The sequence below is a fragment of the Anguilla anguilla genome, chromosome 6 (assembly GCF_013347855.1).
Source record: "Anguilla anguilla isolate fAngAng1 chromosome 6, fAngAng1.pri, whole genome shotgun sequence".
Classification (NCBI taxonomy): Eukaryota; Metazoa; Chordata; class Actinopteri; order Anguilliformes; family Anguillidae; genus Anguilla; species Anguilla anguilla.
This window is the reverse complement of record NC_049206.1, coordinates 40,389,628-40,416,131: the sequence shown is the minus strand read 5'-3', so window position 1 is coordinate 40,416,131 and position 26,504 is coordinate 40,389,628. Positions and strand designations below refer to the sequence as shown.

The 26,504-nt window shown below is 45.6% G+C and overlaps 2 protein-coding genes across 4 annotated transcripts in view; one reads left to right on the top strand and one right to left on the bottom strand.

Moving 5' to 3' along the window:
- The window catches only part of LOC118229645 (transcription factor IIIB 90 kDa subunit-like), a 56,975-nt gene that overhangs the window by 4,351 nt on the left and 26,120 nt on the right, over positions 1-26,504 (bottom strand). For both annotated transcript variants that reach the window (XM_035421800.1, XM_035421798.1), the window contains exons 7-16: positions 18,158-18,307; positions 16,625-16,718; positions 14,989-15,115; positions 14,725-14,761; positions 13,115-13,207; positions 9,594-9,830; positions 7,162-7,223; positions 6,114-6,195; positions 5,925-5,980; positions 4,680-4,954 (exon numbers count right to left, since the gene is read on the bottom strand). In XM_035421800.1, coding sequence (XP_035277691.1) covers positions 4,680-4,954; positions 5,925-5,980; positions 6,114-6,195; positions 7,162-7,223; positions 9,594-9,830; positions 13,115-13,207; positions 14,725-14,761; positions 14,989-15,115; positions 16,625-16,718; positions 18,158-18,307 — 1,213 coding nt within the window. The remainder of the gene's footprint in view (positions 1-4,679; positions 4,955-5,924; positions 5,981-6,113; positions 6,196-7,161; positions 7,224-9,593; positions 9,831-13,114; positions 13,208-14,724; positions 14,762-14,988; positions 15,116-16,624; positions 16,719-18,157; positions 18,308-26,504) is intronic.
- Positions 21,614-25,793, top strand: LOC118229646 (BTB/POZ domain-containing protein 6-B-like). Of its 2 annotated transcripts, XM_035421802.1 has the most exons (5): positions 21,614-21,799; positions 23,321-23,615; positions 23,758-23,848; positions 23,949-24,067; positions 24,353-25,793. In XM_035421802.1, exons 2-5 carry the CDS (start codon positions 23,410-23,412, stop codon positions 25,383-25,385), a joined length of 1,449 nt encoding a protein of 482 aa, XP_035277693.1. In that variant the 5' UTR covers positions 21,614-21,799; positions 23,321-23,409; the 3' UTR covers positions 25,386-25,793. The 2 variants fall into 2 exon arrangements, with proteins under 2 accessions (XP_035277693.1, XP_035277692.1); XM_035421801.1 differs by lacking the exon at positions 21,614-21,799 and having other exon boundaries at positions 21,838-23,615.

Sequence of the window (26,504 nt, the reverse complement as noted above, 5' to 3'; positions counted from 1 at the left end):
CAGAGCTCATTAGACAACGCATCCACCATCCGCCAATCGCCATCTGCCGCCGCCAAAGTCCGTCGCGCCGGGATACGAACGGCTTCCCGCGCCGCGCCAATTACCGCCGCCGACGCCTCCGACGCCGCCGCGGGCCCCGCCGAAGATGGAATCATCTCGGAGGCGTGTCTCCGTGAAACCGGCGGCGGCGGCCCGGCGGCGGCCCAGCGCCGGACCGGCGGGGCGTGACTAATGCGCTCGCTGGCTAATGGGGCGGGAAGGATGGAGACCAGCGCTCCACGTACCCTTTCTGAAGGACGCTAGCGCCGCTGCCGCTAACGCAGATACGGACCGCGGTGAGAGAGAAAACCTGTGAGATCCACATTTTGAGCTGGGTTTGAATGGTGCTGCGCTTGGGTGTCGAGGACCCCAGGGCCGACGCCCAAGTCCAACGGCCTTTTTCTTCAGAGGCTTCCCTCTCTCCCCCCTACATTACCCCTACACCATAGAAGAACAGCATTAAAGAATTTAATTACAATCGGACTCGCATCGCCTAAAAAATCAGCTACACAAACGGGTTATAAATGGCAGGCATTTATACACGCATTATGGCATGTATACTCTTTGAAGGTCTTCCAACAGTTTTCCAAATTTGGACAGAAAAGGTGGCATTTAGACATGCGTGCACTCACTGGAATCTACAATGCAGTACAATGACAGACACAAATACATCCTACAACACCCCCCCCTCACCCCCCCACACACACACAGACTGTATACATGCACTCACATGGATACAAACACTGCATACACACACACACACACACACACTCTTCTCACCCCATACCAGACCTTGGCACCAGTACTCACAGAAGCCCATTCAGAGTGTCCTGGACACTGGTGCTTGCCCTGGATACACAGTGACCAACCAAAGCCAGGCACAAACAAACAGGCACAAAATTACACAACACTGACACAAAATTACCAAACCCTGTCACAATTACAGCAAACACCGGCGCAAACAGAATCAAATACAGACACCACTAAATACTGACATAAAATCACCTGAAACTGGTAAATATCTACCAGAAGCTGACAGAAGCGTACAAAACGTAAACCGTTACTTTTGTTATTTCTTTACCAGTCCTCTTGAAAAACTTAAATTTAATAGGGGGAAACACTGGTTTCCTATGCTTCGCTATGGTGCTCCAGGAAACGAATGGCCCATCACTCATTTCGGAGGTGGTGCGTACGATGCACGGAGGTACACGTGTACGCAGGGACAACTACGCCGGAGGTCCCCTAGAGTGGCAGGCTAGAGCAGGAGACCATCGTATGCGGCGTAACCGCGACCGTCTCACTCGAACGGGCAGCTCGGCCGCGGCCGAGGGGAGAGAGCTGCCGCGCGGCGTGAAAGCGGCTCCGTCTCCCAGTAGCCCCCGGGGCTACGATGTCACACACCGGAGCCCTGATGTGAAGTGACGTGCAGCCTGTCACACAGACATTTACTGCAAGGAAGGAAGGGGGTGGGGGGGGGGGCGCGTTGTGCCCCTGTGATTCAGAGGGGAGGGGGGCGGGGGACGGTTACCGTGACGCGCCGAGGATGGTAAATGGACTGCATTTACATAGCGCTTTTATCCAAAGCGCTTTACAATTGATGCCTCTCATTCACCCATTCACACACACACACATTCACACACCAACGGTGAAAGGCTGCCATGCAAGGTACCAATCAGCTCGTTGGGAGCAATTATGGGTTAGGTGTCTTGCTCAGGGACACTTCGACACGGCCAGGGCGGGGGATCGAACCAGCAACCCTCCGACTGCCAGACAACCACACCCGTGCTGCAGGGTCCAGGGGGCTGAAGGGGCCCAGCCTTTGTTAGCGTGGAGCAGCGGGGTGGTGGGAGGGGACCAACCCGCACCCTCGAAATAAGTCAATGAAAAAGCTAGCGGAGCTAGCATAAGCCAGCTTGTCATCTATCACAGACAACAAGCAGGAGAGATCCAGGGCGTGTGCTCCTCCCAAGACACACATTCCCTGCAACCAGGGCTTAGTCTTCCTGCACTAAAACACAGAATGTAACCGGGGACAAACCCGAAGGCTAATAGACGAAAGATTAGCAAAAGCGTAACTGAATAATTTGTACCGCATCCTCTTATCACGGCAAATTTTCCTATGGCTAACTGCTCCTTCCAAAAGACATAATGAAAATACTTAACTACAAACTGCTATGCTTGTTTACTGATATGAATAATCAGAATGGTAATATGAAAATGAGATAATACTCAGTATATTGAGAGCGTAATTAATCAGGATGAAGGCAGGGTAAAACAAAGGAAGCTGTGGCATGGTATTTATGTGAGCCCATGGCAGGCAGGTGGTGCAGGAGCTGGGGGCTCGTAACACTAATGGAGCTGTTATACAGCAGCAGAAGAGAGAGGCACACAGCCCAAACCTGAACAAGGCAACACACGCTATACCACACGTACGCACTTTATGTACCACACACACACACACATTATGTATCACACAAACACACGCGCACACACACACACGTATCTCACACACACACTACACCACATACGCACGAGCGCACACACACACACACACACACACTCACACACACATGCACATACGCACACAGGTTTGACAGCTTGTTCCAGGGCAGCTGAGTATTAGAAACCTGCTCTTTTCTGGAAACTGGGATGTACACTGGAATTCCTTAGAACACTCTCTTTGTTAGAATGTACAGAGTCCAGAAAGGCAGAACAGTCTAGAAGGGAGAAAGAGGAACACAAAGAAGGGTGGAGGAGGGGCATTTTTTTCTTTTGGAGGGCTGCTTTACTGCCTGTACTGATAGGAGGGAACACAGCGTGTTGACCGTGTGGGGGTTCAGACAGCTGCAGGCCAGTGATCATACAACCTTGCAAAGCTCAGGAGAACTAACCACGTGACCCTATAAGGGCCAAGAGTGAAAACCAGCTTGTTCGCTTTTTTGGTACCAAATTACATGCAACAAAGCTACTATGCAAATGAGACCTGCTAACGATGCTGAAATTGGCTGCAATTAGCAGGTTCGCTAATTACGCAAAACTATTCAAAAACTATTCCTAATGAACGGGAACGGCAAGCCTTTAGCTGGCTGGCACCTGTTTTTCCATTGAGAACGTAATCGTCCTAATTCCCGCCGGTCCGTTAGCGAAGCGCGAACCCTTTGAATGCGGATGGCGTCCTGGCGGCGCGCGGTACTGCTTTGGCCGCCAGCCGCGCGGCGGTAAATCGATGGCGCCGCACGGCTCTGGCTCTCTACGGGGAGATAAGGGCAGCGAGGAGCTCTAATGGGGAGTTAAATGGAGAGGAAGGCAACTCGCAGCGTGCGCTTCCCCACATCACAGGGACAGAGCCCCCGCTGCACACACCCCGCCCCCCCTCCCTCCACGCACCTCTGTTGATGCAGTAGCCTGTCCCACAGATTTGGAAATGGGGGGGGACTCCCCTGGGACAGGCGGGCGGGCGGGCGCTGAGTGTCGGCTAGCCGCGGTAAAAAGTGCCGATCGTCTCTGAAAGAGCGGGGGTGGAAACCCCACATCCATGAGACCCCCCCCCCCCCCCTCCCTCTCCCCCCCGGCCCCAAAGCTGCAAGGAACACTTAATCCCGATAAAGCCCTTTCCCAGAAGCCTCTGCTCAGCGGGAGCCAGAGCCTGATAGCACTGCGGAGCGGCTAGCCGCCGCACACCCTCGGCTGTAGGAAACAGGTTTTTCCTATAACAGCAATCTCCCAATATTATCCCTTCTTTCCCCGCCTTGGGTTGTTCCACAGCCTGTCTGGCCTACTCTTGAGCACCCCAAGATTCATAAAACACTCACCAATATCACCGCCCTCTAAAAACAGCATCCTCCAAGCCCCGCCTGGTTTCTTTGACCTCCCACAAGTGAACAGTCATGCTCAGTGGACACAGTGTAGTATAACGGTCAAGGAGATGTCCTCATAACCTAAAGACTGCAGGTTCGATTTCCAGACACTGCGGTTGCACCCTTGAGCAAGGTACTTAACCTGCGTTGCTTTGGCATGTACCCCGCTGTGTAAGTCAGTGGTTCCCAAACGCAGTCCTGGTGCACCACTGCGTGCGCTGGTTTTTGTTTCAACCACAACCACAAAAGCTGCTCATTTTCTTTAATTAGGCACTTTTCATGTTCAGAGGGATTACTTACCCTCTTAAGCCACATTGTGTCAGAAATAGCTATGCATGCCATGAAGAATTTCATTTCCGTGTTCATATTGTGCTATGTTCAAATTATGGGATTGGATTGCAACTGTGGTTGGAAGAAAAAGCCAGCATACACAGGGGTGCCCCAGGACCCAGGACCAAAAAAAACATTTGCTAAATGCCTGTAATGTAATACAATGTGTATGATACTATGATTCTTATCCAAGTCTCCATATTAATGAGTATTTACATCAAGTGTGTCCAGTCTTACCAGAAAAGAGCTGGTGTGGGTGAAGTGTGGGTTTTTGTTGCAGCCCAGCACTATGACACCTGACCAGTTAACTAATCATGGTCTTCAATCAAGACCTCAATAAGTAGAATCAGGTGCGTTAGGGCTGGGCTAAAACAAGAACCCGCACCCTCACCGGCCCTTTTCAGATAAGACCGGACACCCCCCTGATTTACATTGTCCGGGCCCCGCGCCCACCTCTTGGCCATGCTGCTGACGTGGGCGGCCAGGCTGCGGTTGGTGCTGGTCCGTTTCCTGCGGCCGGGGAGCCGCTTGCCCCCCGCGGCCCTGGGGGCGGGGCTCGCGCCGCTGACCCCGCCCCCGCCCCCGCCGCCGCTGCCCTTGCTGTTGAGGTCGCGCAGCACGTCGTAGTTGATCTTGCTGGAGATCTTCTTCTGCTCCAGCATCTTCTCGATGGCCTCGCCCGCCGTGCTGGCGTGGATTGGCTCCCGCCTCCGACCCGACTTCTTGGGCTGGGCGGGGTGGGGGGGGGAGACGGGGGTCAGCTCGGCCACAAAGCTTCAGTCGATCATGCCTCCCCCAAACCCAGTTACGCTGTAGGATTCCTAACACTATCCCAGGCATACTGTACACATAGCAGATCTTCATTATGAATTATACTAGTATGAACATTTTTGGATGTTATTCCTCTTAAATTAAACATTGCTATTCAAGGTGTTTTTTGTTCTCCATCCATTTTGATAAGGTGATCAAATATAAGCATACGAACCATGAACTATCACTTCATGAGAGCCATGGGGGTCAAAGGGACCATGAGTTTAGACTGGACCCTGCGTGTAAAGGTAACTGTGTCAGCAGAGTGGACTGTGTGGTCTCTGTTTTGTCAATGCAGCTCATTTGACCAATGGCAGGAGAGCCAGCTGCATCAGTACCGAATGTGTAATTAGTCAGACAACTGACAGAATATAAGAGTCACACCCCTAAACACCTACACGAATGTCACCAAATGCAATCACTTTCCAAGACCTTGTACTGTTACTCAAGACAAAGAGAAACACATTATACATCACAACGGGATTGTTTTCTGAATGACACGGCAGCATGTAGAAGAGATTCGGCCAATGACACAGGCCCAGAGGGGGGCAACCCGGCTTCAAAGAGTAAAAAGACTGACCATGTATTTGCTCCAACAACATGCACTAAACCAGCTGATTACAATAATTAGTTCTCCTGTCATGCTGAAGAGCTATGCTAATTAGAATCAGCTGGTTTAGTGCATGGTGGTGGAGCAAATACATGGTCAGGCTTTTTACTCCTTGAAGCTGGGTTACCCACCTCTGCACGGGCCCAAAGAATTACAGAGAGGATGGGTGAGTGTGAAGCCTTATGCCTACGAGATATGCTTAGGCTAAGAGAGAGGAGCTGTGTGTCTGTAGTGGAGGAGCGACTGAGAGCCTTCACAGACCCTGAGCGGGATTGTACCTTCTGTTCCTTGTAGATTCCCAGCTCCTTTTCTTTTGCTATCCTTTCTTCCTTCTCTGCAGAGAACGGGGGCAGACAGGTTCAAACGCTCTGTGACTTTTAAAAAAATGAACAGAAAGCCAGGGGGGGGGAACCAAAGGCATAAATATGCAACGTGTTCGCTGTGGGAAACGGCCGGTCGCTCTGTACCTCTCTGTTCTTTCAGATATTCCTCGTTCTGCTTCATCCACAGCTCCGTCTTAATCTTCACCTCTTTGTCGTTCAGAATATACTGCGGCGAGAGAACACAGAGGCGTCGCCTCATTACCGCCTCAATGCCTGGGCGTACATCACTCGAGCTTGGGGACACCGGAATGCTCGGTGATGAGGACAGCCATTTTGCCCGCTGCCTAGAGCAGTGGTTCTCAAGCTCGGTCCTGGGGGACCCCTGTGTATGCTGGTATTCCCTCCAACCACCACCGCAATCCCAGAATTTTGGCAAGCCTTTAATCACGATATTCATGTTTTAAGGGATTATTTACCCTCTTAAGCCACATTACGCAAGAAACAGCTATGCATGCCATGAAGAAGAAAGTCCCATGTTCACCTTGCGCTATATTGCAAACATAAAGAAAATTAAAAATTTAACTCTCTCCAGGGCCGACCCCAGGCATAAACACTCTATGCGGTTGTTTAGGGCCACAGCCGCCAGGGGGGGCCACACGAACTGTAGAGGGGGCCACATGATATGGAGCTGTGCCCGGCCCTGACTCTCTCCATATTAAAGACTCACATGAATAAAAAAACTAGCTCCTAATGACAGTGAGCCAAACCTGCATTGTTCTAACACAGCTATTTCAGAAATACTGTAATGTGGTTAAAGAGGGCAGATAATTCCACAAAATGAGAAAAGCGTAATTAAGAAATATTAACGGCTTATTGAAAACTCCATAATGCTGGCTGAAGTGATGAGAAACAAGCCACAGGAACTCAATTAGGACTGGGATTAGGGTCATTCATATTCCCCACACATACACCGCTTCTATTTGACTGTTTTTATTCATTTTGGGAGGCAGGCTCTTCCCAGAAAGAAGAAATTAAATGATGTAGGATTGTGGTCAATTTGGATTTAGTTGTATTTTTGATATACTGACAAACTATTAAGAGCTTGTGTAGACGACTATAATGTTTTTTGTAACTGTACTACTATTGTATTAGCATGTGACACAGTTATTTCCCACTGAAAGTGTAGACTCACCCTCTCGATCTCCTCTTCATCGATGCCATCCAGGTTCAGCTCTCCATTTTCAGAATTTTCTTCTATGAAATAAAATGGGAAGAGATTACTGTGTCAGTGAACCCTGACTCTTTTTTCCCCCAGAAACTTACGCAGCCATTGGGTGCGGCACAGGCATTTTTTCCAGGCAGGCAGGCGGTTTACCTGTGGAACATGAACTTGTCTGGCTATAGGCTATTTTAGGATATAAAATGTGAATGAAGCTTACTTCACATGGATCTTTACATAAAGCTAGACCTGTAAATCCCACCAGTGCACCATCATCATTATCGTCACCATAATTGGCAGCTGGGCAAGTGCACAGATTCCTCAGAGGGAGGACCTCTTTTTGAGCAGTGCCCATCTCTTTAAAGGAGCAACCACTCATGGCGTGTGGACCCCAAAGGGCCGGTGGAGCAGCTGTCTGATTACATCATCGCAAGGTCAGGTGACCCCAGACTCCCACCCCAGCTCCTGGTACCGATCGGGCAAGATTTGCTTAATTCATAATTCATGCTGTATTTATGATTTATTCCCATCCATTGTGAATGAATCGCACCCAGAGGGCCAATTCAACTCTTCTGTGACCTGCGTCAGATCCAGGTGGTCTCTGCTCTCCGAGGCAGGCCCCAATCCAAGCGAGACGCGTTCCCTGGGAGCACTCTCAGTTCGGAGTGAGCCTAGGAATCAGTGGAAAGTCAAAGCAGGCTAATGGCTAGCTAGTCCTACTAAAGGCGGATCTGCCACGGCGATGAGACAGGCCTGCCATTACGACTGGGCATTCCAAATTGAGATTAAATCTGGGAAAAAAACTGGATGAACAAGGATAAACTCCTTGGTCCCAAAACCATACCTCACGTGAAAACAACCATGAAACTCTGTCTAAGCATGCGCAATTTGCGATAAGGGCTCTGGCCAACGTTTCAGGCAAGCTTAGACCCTGGGGCTGCAATGGGGCAAAGATATTTTTGTTTCTTAGTTTTTTTTTTTCATATGATGACAGTTTCCCATCCTGGATTGAACCACCTCAAAGCCTCAAGGTGCTATCAGGGCAGCTGAAAAAAGCAGTGTGATGAAAGATAACACCTTCAGATTTAATTATGATTAGACCTTGTCACATGCTATTTAAGGAATCAGCTTTTGAAAGAAAAATAAACAAAGACTGTTAGATTTCAAAGTTTTCCTAAGGGTATTGACACATAGGGATCATATAAGTGTGAGCTGTTTCAAACAGAGAAACAGATCTTTTTTTTAAACAAGCGTCAGGTGAAGACGGGTCACTGGAAAAGACACTCCCGAATCACTCTCAGTCTCCAGGGAAACACGTCTAGAACTGATGCTGGGACAACAAGTAGGATAAGCCTAGCCGCCAGAAACCCCTAAAATATGCTGTTCTGAAATGCGTCAGATCGTCTGGGAGAGCCCCGCCCACTTCAGTTTGTGCTTACTGCACATCTCTATCACACCCACAGTGCAAACATACAATACACATGTGTATTCACACACGAGCGTGCACACACACACACAAACTCACGCACACACACACACACACACACCAGAGAGGAGGCAGTGCTGATACCCATGCTGTTTATAAGGAGAGGGAAGGCCAGTGAAAGGCTGTACAATAACCCAACCACTATCCACAGCGCAAAATGTCTGACATGCCCATAAGCTACATGTCCATTAGATTTCTATGGGAATGCCCAGAACAGTGGTTTTCCAGCAAGAAGAGCAAAGGTTAAAGGTCACCATGAGTGTGTGCATGAGTGTGTCCCAGCTGTATGATCAGAAACTCACAGATGCTTAAACAAAAACCTTTCCCACGCATGAATAAATCCTTCAAAAATAGGGGCTTTCTTTCAGTGGACATGGCAATTAATATGCGATTACTCAGACCACACGCATCCTTAGGGAGCCTAAAATTATCCTTCAAGTTCTATGGAGTGGGTGGGAAGTACAAAGCACAAGGCTGACTTTAGAATACTTGGAACAATCAGTCAAACCATACGGATTCGTTTCCATACAGAAACAGCATTATTTATCTGTTCAGCATATGCCCCGTTCTGGGCAGAATCACATTTAGCGCACAGTAGCATGATGTCTGTTCAATAATTAAACCTGTAAAAAAAAAGTCAACCAAAACACAGACTGTAAAGAAATTGACGTTTAATTATTGCGTTAGGTGGCGCAAATCTAATTTCCCCCCCCGTGTCATGCCAATCTCCACTTCCTCTGTAAAGACACATTAGCTTAAGACAGGACAGAACGTTCTAAGGTCTGTACATAAGTCTGTATTCAGTATCTGTAACTGCAACCCTGTATAATCCATAGCCGATGTGCACTGTAGACGTTTGTTCTGTGCTGTATGCTCTGTGCCCTTTTGCCATGTCTGGATGAGCTGCGCAACATCTCACCGTCCTCCTTCTCCCGATCGATGCACTCCCGAAGAGTCTCCGTGAGACCCAGGCTGGCGGCAGTTGGCAGGGGGCCCAGCAGGGGGAGCTCTTTGGGCAGCGGTGGTTCCGAGGTCGCCTCCTCTGCTTTCCCCGGGAGCACCGTGCTGAGGAACTCCCGGTTGAGGTGTTTTGCCGCAGCCTCCAGCTCCTCGTCCTCCTGCTCCTCGTCGGCGAGTTCGTCGTGGCAGTCTGGGGCTGAGGCGAGAGGGACAACGCGGGTCAGAGCCTCCCGGGAGGCGCTTCCATAGCAACGGCTACCAAGGGAAGCACAACTGGACTCAACTGAGGAAAAGGGGCACTTTCACCCACCCAAAGCTCTACTTTTATATCTCACTTGTAACCCATGTAAAATGCATTTTCCTTTCTTTTCTGTCACTAAAAGTCTATGCACTGCTCACACCCACCTCCCCAAATCCCTTGTGGGTCTTTTTCAGGAAACCTGGTAGGAGAGTACCTTTCATAAAAACTCTGAATGTAATAAAAATTATGTTTAAAGTGACATGTTACTGTAAGTCATTCGTAAGTTTTAAAAGATTAAGATTTGTAGGGCTTAATATGTTGTAAATGCCCTCAACTATGGAAAAAAAAAACCACACACTACAACATTACAGTTATTTTTAAAAACCGAAGCCTTTAATAGAAATTTTGGCCAAAGGAGATTGGCCAATGGCCATTATTTCAGACACGCAAAGCACTTTTTGTAGATGACGTAAAATGGTTGCACTGGAAGTTAACTCAGTTGCGGTTTTTAGTAGTGAAAAATATCAATACAATGCCACAGAATTTGTGTGTGATGTGATACACAGCATATCTGTGAATAAGTCGGATTCAATAGCTAAACCTCTTAGTATATCAGCATATATTATCATCCAGATGTAAATATTGAAATCACTGAAAATCTTAATGTGTATATAGATCAGTGGTACCCAACCCTATTCCTGGAAATCTATCATCCAGTATGTTTTCATTTCAACCCTAATTTACCACACCTGACTCTACCAATTAGCAGCTCAATAAGATCTCAAGCAATTAAATGAGGTGTGCTTTGTTAGGCTTGGAATGAAAAGCTACAGAATGGTAGATCTCCAGGAACAGACCTGGATACCACTGATATAGATAATGGTTGTTCAGGCCTGATAGTTGATATGTACATTTTAAGAAGCAGTTTCAGTTTCAGTTGGAAACCAACATGGTGCAATTTGATTTTGTTACATGGAAAATATTATGCCTGAAGGTGATTACAATTATTTGTATACAAATATTACCTGTTGTTAGAAGCAGAAGTAAACTACCATGTTTTTAGAGGTATTCAGTAGCAAAGCTAGATTACCCCCTGACATTATTTGGTTTGGTTTCTTTATAAAGAGGCTAAAACTATGAATATTTTTATAAGAATGTAACAATGTAACTATACACAGGAACATTTCTGCCTCCCTGACCACGGGACTGACCCTCACAGTCACATTCTCCATTAGCGATTTAACCGGCTTAAACATTAAAGCAGTAATCAATGTCTTATCTATCCATGTTTTATTGACCGCTCCAACACCACAAGTCAATCAAATATTTGTTTGTCCAAAATAATACACCAATCACGTTACAGTGATCACACATGGGATTCCATTGCATCAGTGACTTTGTGAGCATAAAAACTCACCAAAACCCTAACAACTTTTGGCTCTGGGGGCTCTGAGGGTTACACTAGGGTCTTAGAAACCTCTGGATTCAGAGCACATTTTACTCCCGAGAGCATTCAACAAAAATATTATAGGGTATAAAAACTGGTGATAAAAAAAAGAGAATGAAATCCCCCCTCGTATTTCCTAAGATAACAAGTTCAATTTTAATACCCCACTATTTGCCCAGAGTTTTGCTCAACCTTTATTTTAAGATGGGGGATCAGTCAATACACTTCCAGTTTTTCTCCATATTGGCAAATTTAAAAAAAAAAAGTTTTTTTTTTTAACATTAATATTCTGTCCAGAACCCCCTCGCTGTGCTGATGTGATTGTAAATGGCACCAAGCTGGACACAGTTTGACAGACTGATTGCTTGAATGATTTGTGCGCACGAAACCCAAAGGAGACATTTACGGTCGAAAGGACAACGTGAAAAGCGAGCGGTTCTCCAGGTGACATTTCACATCGGCTTAATTTCGCCCGTTACCGCGAGTGATTAAACGACTCGTCAAAACTGACCCGCAATCAGCCGGGCCTCCGCAAGAAATCTTTCAGCGTGCGGCAGCCGAAGCCTGCACAACTTCCGCAGCTGAGAGAAATCAAAATGATCGTTCAACAGAGACGATCCGGAAGCGTGCAATATCGCTCTTTCTACCAAGCCGTTTCCAGTGGTTATCTCAGAAACCAGCCAACTGAAGTTAGAGATAAGTGCAAGTGCTCTGAACTAAACTTCTCTGGCAAAATGTCCTACGTTTAATTTTCTGTTGATTTAAAAGTACCAAAGAACTAAAAGCAAAACTAAAATATGGTCCACTGAAGATAATAGTTCCGATCCTGTTTTTCAGGATGAACAAGCTTGATGATTTTATTCCATGACCAGTGGAACCTGATTCCTATTGCTTTGTTTTACTTCAGTTATGTTGAATGTGATTGGTAGCATTTCCTTTGTGTACTTCACATTAAAGAAACATAACATTGTTTTAATTGTGACAAAGCGACTGAAGATTGGCGTAAAATCAATCCCATTTGTACTGCCATTGCAAAAACAATTTCACATGAATTGCACAAAGGCTGAATTATTGGACATAGTAAGACCTGCAATTTTGATGCTAATTGGAGATCGTTACTTAAAATGGCATGCTTATTTATTGTGCAAAACTAGAAAACATGTTCAGGTGATCAAACAAAGGCAATTACTCTGTAATTCGCTGCTGCCGTCTGTCAGTTATTACAAAAAAAAGTTAATCTCAAGGTCCAAAATTCACACTGTATTTTCATACCCCAATACAGTGGTACTAGGTATTTTCATACTCTCGTACAGTGGTAACCAACCCTGCTCCTGGAGATCTAACATCCTGTAGGTTTTCATTCCAACCCTAATTTGGCACACCCGATTCTACTAATTAGCAGCTGAGTGAGATCTCTAGCTGTTGAATGAGGCATGCTTTGTTAGGGTTGGAGTGAAAACCTACAGGAGGGTAGATCTCCAAGAACAGGGTTGGTTACCACTGCTCTAGTATGATCTGAGTAAACAACAGTAAATGAATACTCCATAGGTGGTGAACTGAATCTACATCCAGCCTATCATCAATCTCAAGCTCTTGACAGAGATGTATGGCTATGTATAGGGGTACGGTTCTTAACTACAACCAACCAATGTAACAATGACCTTAGCACCTGCGTGATAAAAAGGTAGCTATTTTGCGCAATACCAATCATAATAAGGAATACTCCGTTTCACCACTGTTATAAAATACAAGTCACTGTCACATCCATGAAAGACACACATGCAGGCTGTACCTTCTCTGGCATACGCCGCGTAGATCCCCCTCAGTTTGGGCCTGCTGTTCTCCAGCTCCGTCTCAATCTCATCCTGGTAACAGCTGATCTCACCTGCAGGCCAAAGCAAAACACAACATATGTGTGCTTCAAAATATACAATACAGTGAGCTCCATAATGCTTGGGGCATTTTCTTTTTTCTTGATTTGAGTCTGCACTCCACAAATCTTGATTTCTAATCAAACAATGACCACGTGGTTAAGGTGCAGATTCTCAAACTTTGTTAAAGGGCACTTTCATACATTTTGGTTTCACCATGTAGAAATTATAGCACATTTATACAGTATGTAGCCCCTCCCCATTTCTGTACACTTCAGAGTCCATTCTGCTGCTACTGTCACCTGTGACAGTCATACCGTACATGCCCAAACCATAACCATAACCATGTTTCACAAATGGGGGGGGGGGGTGCTTTAGATCTTGGACAGTTCCTTTTGGCTTCCACAATTTTCTCTTGCCATCACTCTGATACAAGTGAATCTTGGTCTCATGTCCACAAGACCTTTTTTCCAGAACTCTGCAGGCTCTTTTAGGTACTTAACAAACTGTAACCTGGTCATCCTGTTTTTGCAGCTAACTAGTGGTTTGCATCTTGCATTGTAGCCTCTGCAGTCCTGTTTGGGATGTATTCTATGGACAGCACCTGTTTCCGATCTGTTGGACAGATCCCAAGCATTATAGTGCCCAGGAATGGGGGGACTGTGTATAAAAAGCGGTGAAACCAAAATGTATAAAAGCACCCTTAAAAAAAGGCAAGAATCTGCACGTTAACACATGTGAATTGTGAATGTGAATTTATCACAAATATAAAACTGTGGAGTACAGAGACAAATCAAGACAAAATATGTCTTTGTACCAAACATTATGGAGCTCACTGTATATCTATCATGACATTCACAATAAATGTTGAAAATGTTCACAAAAAAGAAAATAACAAACATATTGTCTGATTCATACATTCTGTATTCAGATATAAAAAATGTACTGTTAATTTTAGATTTTTTGAAAACACCAATTTTTTCACTATATGCCAGTGCGCTGCAATAAAATGCTGTTCTTCAGGATAATTGTTGAGAGCCTTGTTAGCACTGTGATTGCTCTTAATGTAAATTGTTAAGAATGGTATACACTACAATTACTGACTAAAGCAAGTTTTTTTTATTTTTGTTCATTTATAGTATAGCAGGATGTTGAGATTCCTACTCTCTTCTGTTCATGCCATATGAATTCCATATATATGCCATTACAGTTTGTACATTGTTTAGGTTATCAGTTTTCCATATTAACTAACATTTAAAAAATAAACAATGAAAGTCTAACAGCTAAAGACTCAGCAGTAATAATTGAGAATGTAAACGTGAATTTGAAATCCAGTAGTTCTTACAGAAAACCTTTTCTCATACAGATACTTAGTTAAAAATTACCCGTATTTATTCAGAATGTGATTTTTTAAACATAGCCTTCGTGTATAAGTGCTTTAATGTGAAAACTTCACTCAAGTATTTGAGTGTGATTTCATGAGTAGTCTTGACTAATATGCACAGCCCCCGAAGATTTATAAAAAGATTACCTTGAACTTCATCAAGCTTGGCCAATTCTTGCTCAAGCTAAAGAGAAAGGAAAAAAGTCAATATTAAATTACAGAGGAAGGGACACAAGCATTGTTTCATCACCCATGAAATTGCCAACACCCACTGTGATGTTTGCTGTTTTGCTTATTGAGAGCCAACATGAAAATATTCAGTTAGAGTTGGACTGATTAGACGAGTGCGGTTCTCCCGACCTCCTGTTGTGGTCAGATAGCGGTGTGAGACGCCTGAACCCAGTGGCCCACCTGCTGCAGCTTCAGCTTCTTCTGCCCAGCGGTAAACGCTGGCGGGTCACATTCCTGCTCAAGGTCTACTTTCATGAACTCATCGATGGTCAGCTGACTGGTGGGCGTGTCTTCAAACTCTGTCAACCTGCCCAATGATAGTGAATAGGGAAGGAGTCAGTTGTGTACGGTGGGATGTCTTGCACCATAATACATTTTGCCTTCTGCCTCTTGGGGTCTAGAGCTCTTAAAATGAAAATTTGTCATCCATTTTCCAGTTTCCTCAATTATTAACCTGACAATTCTTTTCGAAATGGAAGCACTTCTTTCTATATAAAAACACTGTGCACTTCAAATAAACACTGCACTTCATATTAAAACAGTGTTTTCTGTAAAAATACATTGTGCAGTTCACATAACTACACTGTGCACTTCATTTAAAAAACACTGCTTGATCTCAGTTAAATCATTGCCCTCTGAATAAATATTCTGTGCACACACAAAAGCACCGTGCACCCTATACAGAAACACTGTGTGCTCTAATTAAAGCACCAGCGCTAACTTCCAGCATTGAGCCCCTCATTTGTACGCTGCCGCTTGTGCTATACGCCCCTTTGAAATTGCATGGATCGTTTTGGTCGCGGTCTGACTGTAACACCCCCGCTACCGATGCGGAGACACTCGGCGAAATCTGACGCCGCTGCCGAGGGCAGACTCTTCAGCCACCAGAGAGATGGAAGCCCGCTGCTTTGGCGGCCGTGGCGGGATGGCCTGAGTCTTGACCGGGAGCCGCGAAAAAGGGAGATTTTAGAGGGGGAAATCGGACCGGTACTGTCCCTCGCTAGAGACCATGCAGCCCGGACACTGGAATAACCCGCTGCTTTAATATCAGGCTGCGTTTCAGGGTATTGCAAGTCACTGACCTTTACATCGAGTGAATCAGTGGAAGAAGGCACACAGAATGGCATAGAAAAACCAGATTATTTTAATATTACTAAATCCTCAAATACAAGGCAAGATAAAACCAAACCATACTGCGTTTACTAATGCAAGTCTGAAATTTGATGCGTGCTGACTGGAAGAATTATTTAGAAGCACATCTACTAACTGGGATTAATTAGTGCGCTTCTACATTTTTCAACTTAACAACATGTGGGCTCCTTGGAAAAAACTTTAGTGTAGAGCCCGGTAAAGGACTAGATAAAGTGATTAAACTGCACTTGTTAACATTTCTGCAGTGGACCAGCTTTACTCCTGGAGGGCACAGGGTCTGCTGGTTTCCACATGTATCTAGCTCTTAACTGATCAAATAAGGCAGCTCAGCAAACAGATAACCCACCTCGCCTGGGCCCAGTTTCACAAAGCAGGAGTTAGCAGGATAAAACCCTGAGTAAAACCAAGAACCCTCCCAAATATGGAACATGGACTGAAGTAAAAAGAGCTGTCCCACGTTTAACTCAGCCCAGTTATCCAGCTAACACAGTAATCCTGCTTCGTGAAATACCACCCTGGTGTCTGGGATCTGAAGGTGAAAACAAAAACCAGGAGACACCGTGGTTCTCCAGGGCCAGGGGTGAGGACCACCCTACATGCACCAACAGAAGGTGTACAGTTTTGGGCCGGGGTTACGCCCCACCCACTGCTGGGGCAGACTCACCTCTTCCTCAGCGTGGCCTCGCACACCTTCACCACGCCGATGACGTCCTTCACCGTGCGGCGGAAATCGTGCATGCGGGCGGCGACCAGTAAGGCTGAGGACGCGCGGAACAGGAGACAAAACTTTACAGGCTGTCATTCCGTCTTAATAGGGGGTCTTCGTAGCTACTCCCTCCAACATCCAAAACACCACCACAAATAGACCAGACCGCTAACCTAGCATGAGATAATATTTCACTTCGACTTCACTTCCATTTCTATGGTATTTCTATTCTTTTATTTATATTCTCCATGACATTCAAAAGCCTTCCACATCTTTCTGGAAGCCACATTCAAAAGAGTTTTGTGTTAGGAACTATGAACAGGGCATATTACTCATGTGAAAAGAGTCTATAGCTTACACAGAGTATGGAGGAGCATTCAGCTAAATTGTGTGGGAGTGTTACATCTTATAATCTGGTGAACATTCTTTGTGATGTGTAACAATAGGTAGTGTGAAAAAAATCAAACTATTTTTTGCCAAGGGCAGCCATTGAATGTTCCGCGTTTGAAGAAGCAAGTCATTATTCATCACTGTGTCTCTCTCTTATGTACCTGTGATTGTCTCCAGATCTTCCTGTCTCTCTGACATACTTAGGCAATGATAAAACAAGCACAGCTGTCATGACCAATGACTTCCTCTTGACTGTGTTTAATTCTCTGTAATCTTGTGTTTGGTTGATTGACTCAAGCTTCTTTGTTAATGAGCAGGTGTTACCGTACTGTAGGATACGGCTACCCAAGGGGGCTTTTGGGTTTGCTCGCAAACATGCCCCCATCCCCCCATGACGTCACCCCGAAAATATCCACTTTGCAATGGAGTGACCTCATCTAAACTTCTCCCCTCTTCTCTTCTCTAAAGGCTATAAATGATTAATGATGAATAATTAATTATTCAGATATTGCAGCGAGGATACTGCTGAAAACTGAAACCAAGGGCTAAACCGCACTCAGGAAGTTCATCATTCTTATCCTGGTCCAACAGCTTCCGCAAAATCTGTGGCAGCTTGAATTCTCTGCATTGGACTCACTCACCTATCTACTGTAAAAAACTGCATTCTTTGACAGCGTGAGACTGCTATAGCTACACTACATCTGCAAATGAAAACAAATGGAACTTCCTCAATATCAATTGTACACCTAGCAATATTGGAATGGTTTTACTTTTTTTTTTTCTTTTTACTTGGCTGGTGAAAACTTTCTTTTTACCACAAATTATCTTCCATTTTCAAAACAATACAGGCTTAGGGTGGTGTGAAATTAGCTGAATGGCTGCAGTTATTCTTTATGTGGTATCACTGCATTACGGTGGCTCACAACTGAAGTCACTCGTGGTGATCACATGGTATCACTGGCTATTCCAGGCAGTAATACATGGATGCCAATAAATGTTACAGATAATTAATTTATCCTCATATTACTGACTGTGAGAAGGGAGGCCACACCCTCTACACCAGCCATGCTAGTTTAAGCACATTTGGCGACGGAGGCGTACCCGCCCCGCACAGCCCGGACGGCCGGCGGCCCGTGTGCATCCAGTCCCTCTTCATCCTCTGCAGCAGCCGCAGCGCTGTCATGGAGACCTCATGGTTCTTCTCCCCAAACTCCAGCATGTGGGCAAAGCGGGGTATGTAGAGGCAAGGGTCTGGAGAGAGGGCAAAGTAAGGGCAGTGGGTCAAAACCATGGAGCAGAGGACCCCACAACTCTCAAAACCAGACTCAGGACTGCCGAGAGAAATTCCAGGGGGCGGGACAAAATTACGATTGTATTATTCCCTTCCTGTACTGTCATTTCGACCCCGGGCTCTGTAGCAGTATAAAACGGAAAATATACAACTTTTATTTTTTTATCTCTGATTTCTTGTGGGTTATTCTGGTGGCACACATAAATGACGTCATAACCTTTCAACATAACATGAGGGTTAAACATATAAAGAATATACAATGATGCAAGCACTAATTTTTAGATGTTTCTGTCCCTACATCTTGGACAGGAAGTGCTTCACTTTAATCCAGGGGTACTGAAGTCAAATCCTGGAGGGCCCCAGTAAGTAATTGGTGAGTTTCTGCATTTACAGTAAGTGCTTAACAAGTGTTTCATTGGCTAAGAGTTGACACTCCTTAGTGGCCAACCCTGTTCTGGAGAGAACAGTTACCCTGTGTGGACTTCAGAATATAAACAGAAACACAGACTTATATGCAAATACGACACTGTGACAGAAGGTGCCTGAAAGAGCTCTAGATAATTTTGTGAACCAAGCTTGTGGATGTTCCATGAAGGGTCAAGTGTAACCTTGCTTTAATTCTGTTTCTTAATTTGCATGATTTTTTTTTTTTACTCTTTTCATTTTCTTTTCACAAACAATAAATAACAAATAAAAATGAGTAGATGTGTCTGTGCCTCACACTGCATTACATTTCTAAAAAATGTGCAAGAAAATACATAGGTTTAATTAATTAGCTGAACCAATTATGCCAGAAATCTAGATTAGAACAAAAACCAAAATAGATGCAGACCTTCAGAGAAGTGGTCAACTTGACAGGTCTGAGTCAGGGCATATATTATACAGAAAACCTTTAAAGAGAGTCTCTCTTTGAAATAGCACATCTAGTGTACATAACAGTTTTAGGGAATCAGACAGAGTGGCATTCAGGAATTTCTTCTTGCTTCGGCAATATTCTTACCACTGAGTATTTTTCATCTCTGTAACCAATTAACTGAGTTGTTTTTTTTCCCCTCTTTTTTAAATACTGAGACTGTGTTCAATGTGAACATCATAAGTACGTGGCCACGAAGGCATGAAACCACAATCACTAAGGGACAGGTTTGCACACTGCTGGCCACAGCCAATTTAAACCATACTGCCGCCCCAGAAAAAGAATTAGGCCGGCATCTCAAACAGGCAGCCAGCAGCAAGAGTCCAGCAGATGACAGGCTGCTACACAGCCTTCGATACAGCCCCTTCCAAAATGTTCCTTCACGAGACACATTATCCAATTAGTGTAGCTAATTGTGATATAAATACTCCATTGCCTGGCACTCTCGTGCCCCGCATCCTCTCGTGTGCAACACGCAGCTTCAATCCAGTTTGGCAGATTTCAGCTGCATATGCTGTTTGCCACCTACATCACATTTTTAGTGGAAGACTGACGATTGATGATGATTCCAAAGACTTCACTGTACTTGGGTGTCCCCTTAATTCATTAAAGGAAAAGGAGGGAACCAACATATTTTAAAGTTCAAGTAGACTGAATCATAAACCGCAGGTCCTCAATAATAATAATAATAATAATAATATTAATAACAATAATAAAGGATTTTTGTAATATGAAAAACAACATAAAGTTAACTATTTGGAGCTATTACTATTTTACTCCTGCCAGTATTCATTGAGCTTGCAATATCACCTGATAATATGTGTTGATGGACAAGCCATTAAGGGGCCTCCTAACCACCTTCTGCATATGGCCCTATAATAGACAATACCACCACTGCTAAAAAAAAACTATGGTTTAGTCAAATGTTTTAACATACACTACATGGCCAAAGGTATGTGGACACTTCACATCCAAAATCTCATCCAAAATTATCGGCATTAATATGGAGTTGGTCCACTCTTTTCTGCTATAACAACCTCAACTCTTCTGGGAAGGCTTTACTAGGCTTTACTATACTAGATGTTTGAGCATTGCTGCAGGGATTTGCTTCCATTCAGCCAGAAGGACATTAGTGAGGACGGGCACTAATTGGGTGACATGGCCTGGCTTGGTTTCCAATTGATCCCAAAGGTGTTGGATGAGGTTGAGGTCAGGGCTCTATGTAGGCCAGTCAAGTTCTTCCTCACCATTCTTGACAAAACCATTTCTATATAGCCCTCGCTGTGTGCCCAGGGGCATTGTCATGCTGAAACAGGAAAGGGCTTTCCCCCAAACTGTTGGGGAAGCACAGAATCGTCTAGAATGTGATGAATGCTGTAGTATTAAGATTTGCATTTACTTGAACGAAGGCAATGAAAGTCTTAGCCCAAGCAATGAAAAACAGCCCCAGACATGGGATGTCCACATACTTTTGGTTACATAGTGTGATATAGTATATAACCCCAATATTAAAAATATCTTATATACGATAGTGTAGTATAATGGGTAAGGAGTTGGTCTTATAACCTAAAGGTCATATGTTCGATTCCCTGGTAGGACACTATTGTTGTACCCTTGAGCAAGATACTTAACCTGCATAGTATACATCCAGCTGTACAAATGGATGCAATGTAAATGATATGTAAAAAAACAGTTGTGTAAGTCGCTCTGGATAAGAACATCTGCTAAATACACGTATTGTAGCGGGCGACATAGCTCAGGAGGTAAGAGTGGCTGTCTGGCAGTCGGAGGGTTGCCAGTTCGATCCCCGCCCTGGGCGTGTCAAAGTGTCCCTGAGCAAGACACCTAACCCCTAACTGCTCTGGTGAATGAGAGGCATCAATTGTAAAGTGCTTTGGATAAAAGTGCTATATAAATGCAGTCCATTTACCATGCACTGTAATGTAATACACTACACTTAAAACATGATAGCCTCTCCATACAATACAGACTAATATGTGATGGTCCACACACAATCTGGACAGAAACTATACTGATGTACCCTTCTTGAATAGTTTTTCCTTTGATGTGTTGTACCTTCTAATGAAAAGCGGACGTGTTTCCCTATTGTCGTTTTTCTCCGCCTTCCCCACAAGCCGTTCACGAGCAGCGTGGTATTTGGACAATGTAAATATAAATCTTTCCGATCGTTGGGAAAGTATTTCGATTTGATGGTGACGAAATTATAAGAGGAATACTTTGTCCTTTAATAGTTCATCGCATGATGATGGGCTAACATTTATCTGACTGTAGCCTACTTTCAGTAACATTAAAACGCTACCAGCGGACTGTCCAACACATCTCAGATCCATTCCGATCTGAGGCACCGGAGCCCTCTGTTGGAAAGCAGGAAGACCGGTCTAGTAACAGGATACTGTGTTAGCCCAACCCCCTCCATTCCCAGTCTCCGGATTTAATATGGCTTCTGGCTCCGATGACGCTACAAGAGACAAAACTTGACTGCTTTTTCAGATAATAGGACACCACTTAACTCAATAAGGTAACACCTTACATACTATGCTCCTCCAACTTAGTGTCTCTATTTGCAATAAAATACCGATAAAAAAACAGCATGGCATACATTTAATTCGACTGCTCAACTGCACGGGAGCGAGGGACGCGTCTAGCTAGCTAGGCTACGTGTGAGATGCGATCTATTATGTTATGTATGCTACTTCATTTTGTTTGTAATGCATGCTACGTTGCCGATCTGGTAAATAGTCACACATTCTGCTGATATTTAAAAGGAAACACGGGACCAATAAGACAATATAGGCCGACGCGTCATTTAGTTAATTAAGATACATAGCATTGGCGTCTTAATAAAGGCACCTTTCCGCAACGTTAGTTGTTTTCTTCCAGAAACCCAGCTAGCTAACGTTGGCTAATTATAAACGGCCAGTCGAGACAACAGCTTCCGTCCCAGACCCGTGCTTACAAAGCAGTAAAGTACACTGCAACGTTTCTCGTCCTGTGTTATTTGACGTGGCTCAAACAGTATATCATAGAGTGGTGTATAAAGATATGAACCTGTTCCGTGACATTGTTTATTGTGAATTGAATCATGTTTCATTATTCTCAAATAAACTTCCCTCTGGTCGTTCTTCCCAGAAGCAGCGTTACGTTTTGCACAGATTTCCGTGGAGATTTCGTTTCCCCCCTCAGTACCATGAACAACCAAAAAACCCTGTCAATGCAATTTTTTGTTTGTGTAACCGTACTTGAAACACTCCATTGCTGGAGGTTGTATGTACATTTTGGCCTCCCTGGGGTCGGCAATATTTTCGTCGTATTTGTGATTATTAAGAGAAGGACGGCCTAGCTGGGGGAGGCGCCTCGGGCTGCGACGTCAAAAGCATCTGATTTGGTGACAGCGAAATGGGCGTGCATGTCTTCTACAAAAAAGTAAAGTACTAGGCAGTCGTCACAGAAGGAAAGAAAACGATGCACGTTAGTTACTGGAGTACCCACATAGTATTCGGAGGACCACAGTCCAGTCCCTCTTACGCCTAGTTTTTAAATTATTAGTAAAGCCCGCGTCGCAGGCTCACGATTGCATTCGGTACAAATTAATCGCTGTCATATTCTGATGTTCCGCAAAGACAGCATTTATTTTTTAGAACCACGCGTATTAAAATCGACATTGTTGTATGGAATACACTAGCACTTTTAAACAGGATGACATGAGAAAGAAAAAATATATATTCGTTTGGTGGCTGGGATAATTCTGATGGACGCATACCATTGATGCCGGCTTTTAAATTGTCCCGGGTTTCGTAAATGGTTGCCTGTCGTAGGATGCTGCTGGGGCTCGCCTTTCAGTGCGCACGCGACATTATGTAACGGGAATCGCAGTCGTTTTCAAACCTGCATTTACTTGGAGCTGATACTGAATCTATCATCATCCTTAACGTTTCTCTTCCAAAGCTGCTTCCTCTGTTCTATTTGCTGATGCCCACAGCTGCAGATTGCCTGTATGGGCGGATCATGAGGTGTTTGACTTTTTTCCTTCTGCTTCCAGAAAACTTGAAAAAGGCTAAAAAGAGTGGGAGACACTCCGGCAAGCTGCCAGTATGTTATGAGATCGTGACTTTAGCCTTGGAGAAGAAAATGGCCGCAGAACTATACCCTGTCAGTACACAGACTAATATCCCGAATAGCAACGGTATTGTAGTGACGGCTGCCAGCAAGAAGAGCATCGTCCAAGTCACCCAGACGATAACCACTGTTACTGCCGCCACGACTCAACAGAATATCAAAAACAACAACGTCGAGACTACTAGCTGGCAGACTTCTCACCCAACACTGCGAGAGAGGTAGAATTCTTCTTAGCTAGTAATTTTCCCATTTGTTGTTGTTAATTTTGAGCATAATTTTCAGGATGTTGCCTCTACCTGTGCACACCACATCCTGATTGAATGCCATGATAATAATAGTTTTAACTTGTCTCATTTCCAGGAATGCTTTAATGTTTAACAACGAACTCATGGCCGATGTTCATTTTATTGTGGGTCCTCCAGGCGAATCACAAAAAGTACCTGCCCACAAGGTAAGCTAAACTGCTGTTTGTTTTTAATCCATTGTGTCTGTGGGGGGGAAAAAAACACCAGCCGCCATTGAGCTGATGTAATTTCTCATCTTTTTTTCAGTATGTTTTGGCGGTTGGCAGTTCTGTTTTTGGTGCAATGTTTTATGGAGACCTTGCAGAGGGAGAGTCAGAAATTCACATCCCGGATGTGGAGCCTGCTGCTTTTTTAATTCTGCTAAAGTAAGTCCCCTGTCCAGGTTGGTAACTGTTGCATTGGCAATCAGTAATAGGTTATTATGAATTTACTGTTACCACATCAAAAAGCCTTGCCATACATTTTTCTACAAGGGTTTCTGACTGCAACTGGACTTGGAGGCCTACCAACACATGTCCTTTACTAAGATGGTGTTAGTAATCAAGATTGTTCACTGCAAGTTGTCAAAAAGACCCATAAAGTAGTCATAGCCAGAATGACCAATGCTTGTTTTCTGTTTTCATGTTCAAATGCTTGTCCCCTCCCCCCAGATACATGTACAGCGATGAGATAGAACTGGAAGCAGACACAGTGTTGGCCACTTTGTACGCCGCCAAGAAGTACATTGTACCGGCCCTGGCAAAGGCGTGCGTTAACTTCCTGGAGACGAGCCTGGAGGCGAAGAACGCCTGCGTGCTGCTGTCCCAGAGCCGGCTGTTCGAGGAACCCGAGCTCACCCAGCGCTGCTGGGAGGTGATCGACGCCCAGGCGGAGCTGGCCCTGCTGTCCGAGGGCTTCTGCGAGATCGACCGGCCCACGCTCGAGATCATCCTGACGCGGGAGACCCTCAACATCAAGGAGGCGGTGGTGTTCGAGGCCGTGCTCAGCTGGGCGGTGGCCGAGTGCAAGAGGAGGGGCCTGGCGCCCTCCTCCCGGAACAAGAGGAGCGTGCTGGGCAAGGCGCTCTACCTGGTCCGCGTCCCCTCCATGACGCTGCAGGAGTTCGCCGACGGGGCGGCCCAGTCGGACATCCTGACGCTGGAGGAGACGCACAAGATCTTCCTGTGGTACACGGCGGCCAACAAGCCGGACCTGGGCTTCCCGCTGGGCCGGCGGAAGGGCCTGTCGCCGCAGCGCTGCCACCGGTTCCAGTCCTCGGCCTACCGCAGCAACCAGTGGCGGTACCGGGGCCGCTGCGACAGCATCCAGTTCGCGGTGGACCGGCGCATCTTCATCGCCGGGCTGGGCCTGTACGGGTCGAGCGGCGGGAAGGCGGAATACAGTGTCTGCATTGAGCTCAAGCGGCAGGGGGCCGTCCTTGCGCAGAACCTGACCAAGTTCGTCTCGGACGGGTCCAGCAGCACCTTCTCGGTGTGGTTCGAGCACCCGGTCCAGGTGGAGCAGGACACTTTCTACACCGTCAGCGCCGTCCTGGACGGGAACGAGCTCAGCTACTTTGGGCAGGAGGGCATGACGGAGGTGCAGTGCGGGAAGGTGACCTTTCAGTTCCAGTGCTCCTCGGACAGCACCAACGGGACCGGGGTGCAGGGGGGACAGATCCCCGAACTGGTCTTCTACGCGTGAGATTGCACGCGGGGCATTTTGAGCGCACCCCCGTCACTGCTGTCATGGAAACTTGGGAAAAAAAAACCCAAACAAGACGCTGTCTTCTTAGCAGTGAGGAGGCTACGTAAAACACTCAAAATGCCTGCTAAATGTTTGACAGACTTGACGCGAAGGAATGCTTTACCGCTGTATTTATTTGAAAATAAACTAATCTGAGTTAATTACCGAGGCAACAGCATGCCACCCCGTGTAAAAATGAAAAGGCTGTACTGCACTTCCTGCGGGTAACGCCCATTACTGCTTTGTGATCTGTACATATGTGATGACGGTTCCTTTTCGGCCTGAGGCCGGTGGACAGATTTGGTGTTCTGTGTTTGGGGGGGCAGCTCGCCAACCCGCAAACCATAAAAAAAGGTTTTTATGTGACCCGCGTGCTTATCGCTCGTTATTCTCAGATGCGTGGCTGTAGGAGGGGGGGGGGGGGGGGATCCGCATCCTGTCGTCTGACACTGCGGCTAGCGATCAGAGGGACGGTACTCGTGGGGCGGCTTCTGCGCCGTAGCGGTGGGAGCAACCGAGCCGATTACAGATCGCTGACGAGGCGTTTGAATGCAGGGGAGGTCCTGATCAATTATGCATCGAAATAGCACACAAGTAAACCTGGTTAGAGGATGGAAATGCCACTCGGCAGCCGTCTAAATTGAACATAAATGGTGCAGAGGACAGTCTCATCAGCTGTGAATTAAGACTTTTTACAGGTTTGTACTCTGGGTCATAGCTGGATGGTATTTCCTTGGCCTCATTTTAACTTGCACAGTAAGAAACCCTTTCTTTCAAGATAGTAAGCAATGATCTGATGAGTCCTATAGTTAGTTATAAATATATAGCATTTTAAACAAGTGATACAGCACCCTCTAGGTACATCAGAGAGCTACTGTTCAGGGCAGCTTGATAGGGTTTACCTTCCTCTGACAGCGAATTATTCTCACCTTTCCCCCCCCCCAACAGCTCAATGTCCTACTTGTAATTTTCTCGTAGGTCTTTAGGTTATTTGTCCAAGCAGCCCAGAGAAAATGTCATGTTACGCTAACTGATCTTCTTTGTTAGACCTTGTCTGGAAGAGTGTGCGGCTCTGGA

What these genes read in the sequence shown, in the direction of transcription:
- LOC118229646 (XM_035421801.1), top strand. Translation starts at nt 23,251, where the DNA reads ATGCCCACAGCTGCAGATTGCCTGTATGGGCGGATCATGAGGTGTTTG. An exon ending in CACCCAACACTGCGAGAGAG is followed by an intron (nt 23,616 to 23,757) that starts GTAGAATTCTTC and finishes TCTCATTTCCAG; the next exon opens with GAATGCTTTAATGTTTAACA. An exon ending in GCTTTTTTAATTCTGCTAAA is followed by an intron (nt 24,068 to 24,352) that starts GTAAGTCCCCTG and finishes CCCTCCCCCCAG; the next exon opens with ATACATGTACAGCGATGAGA.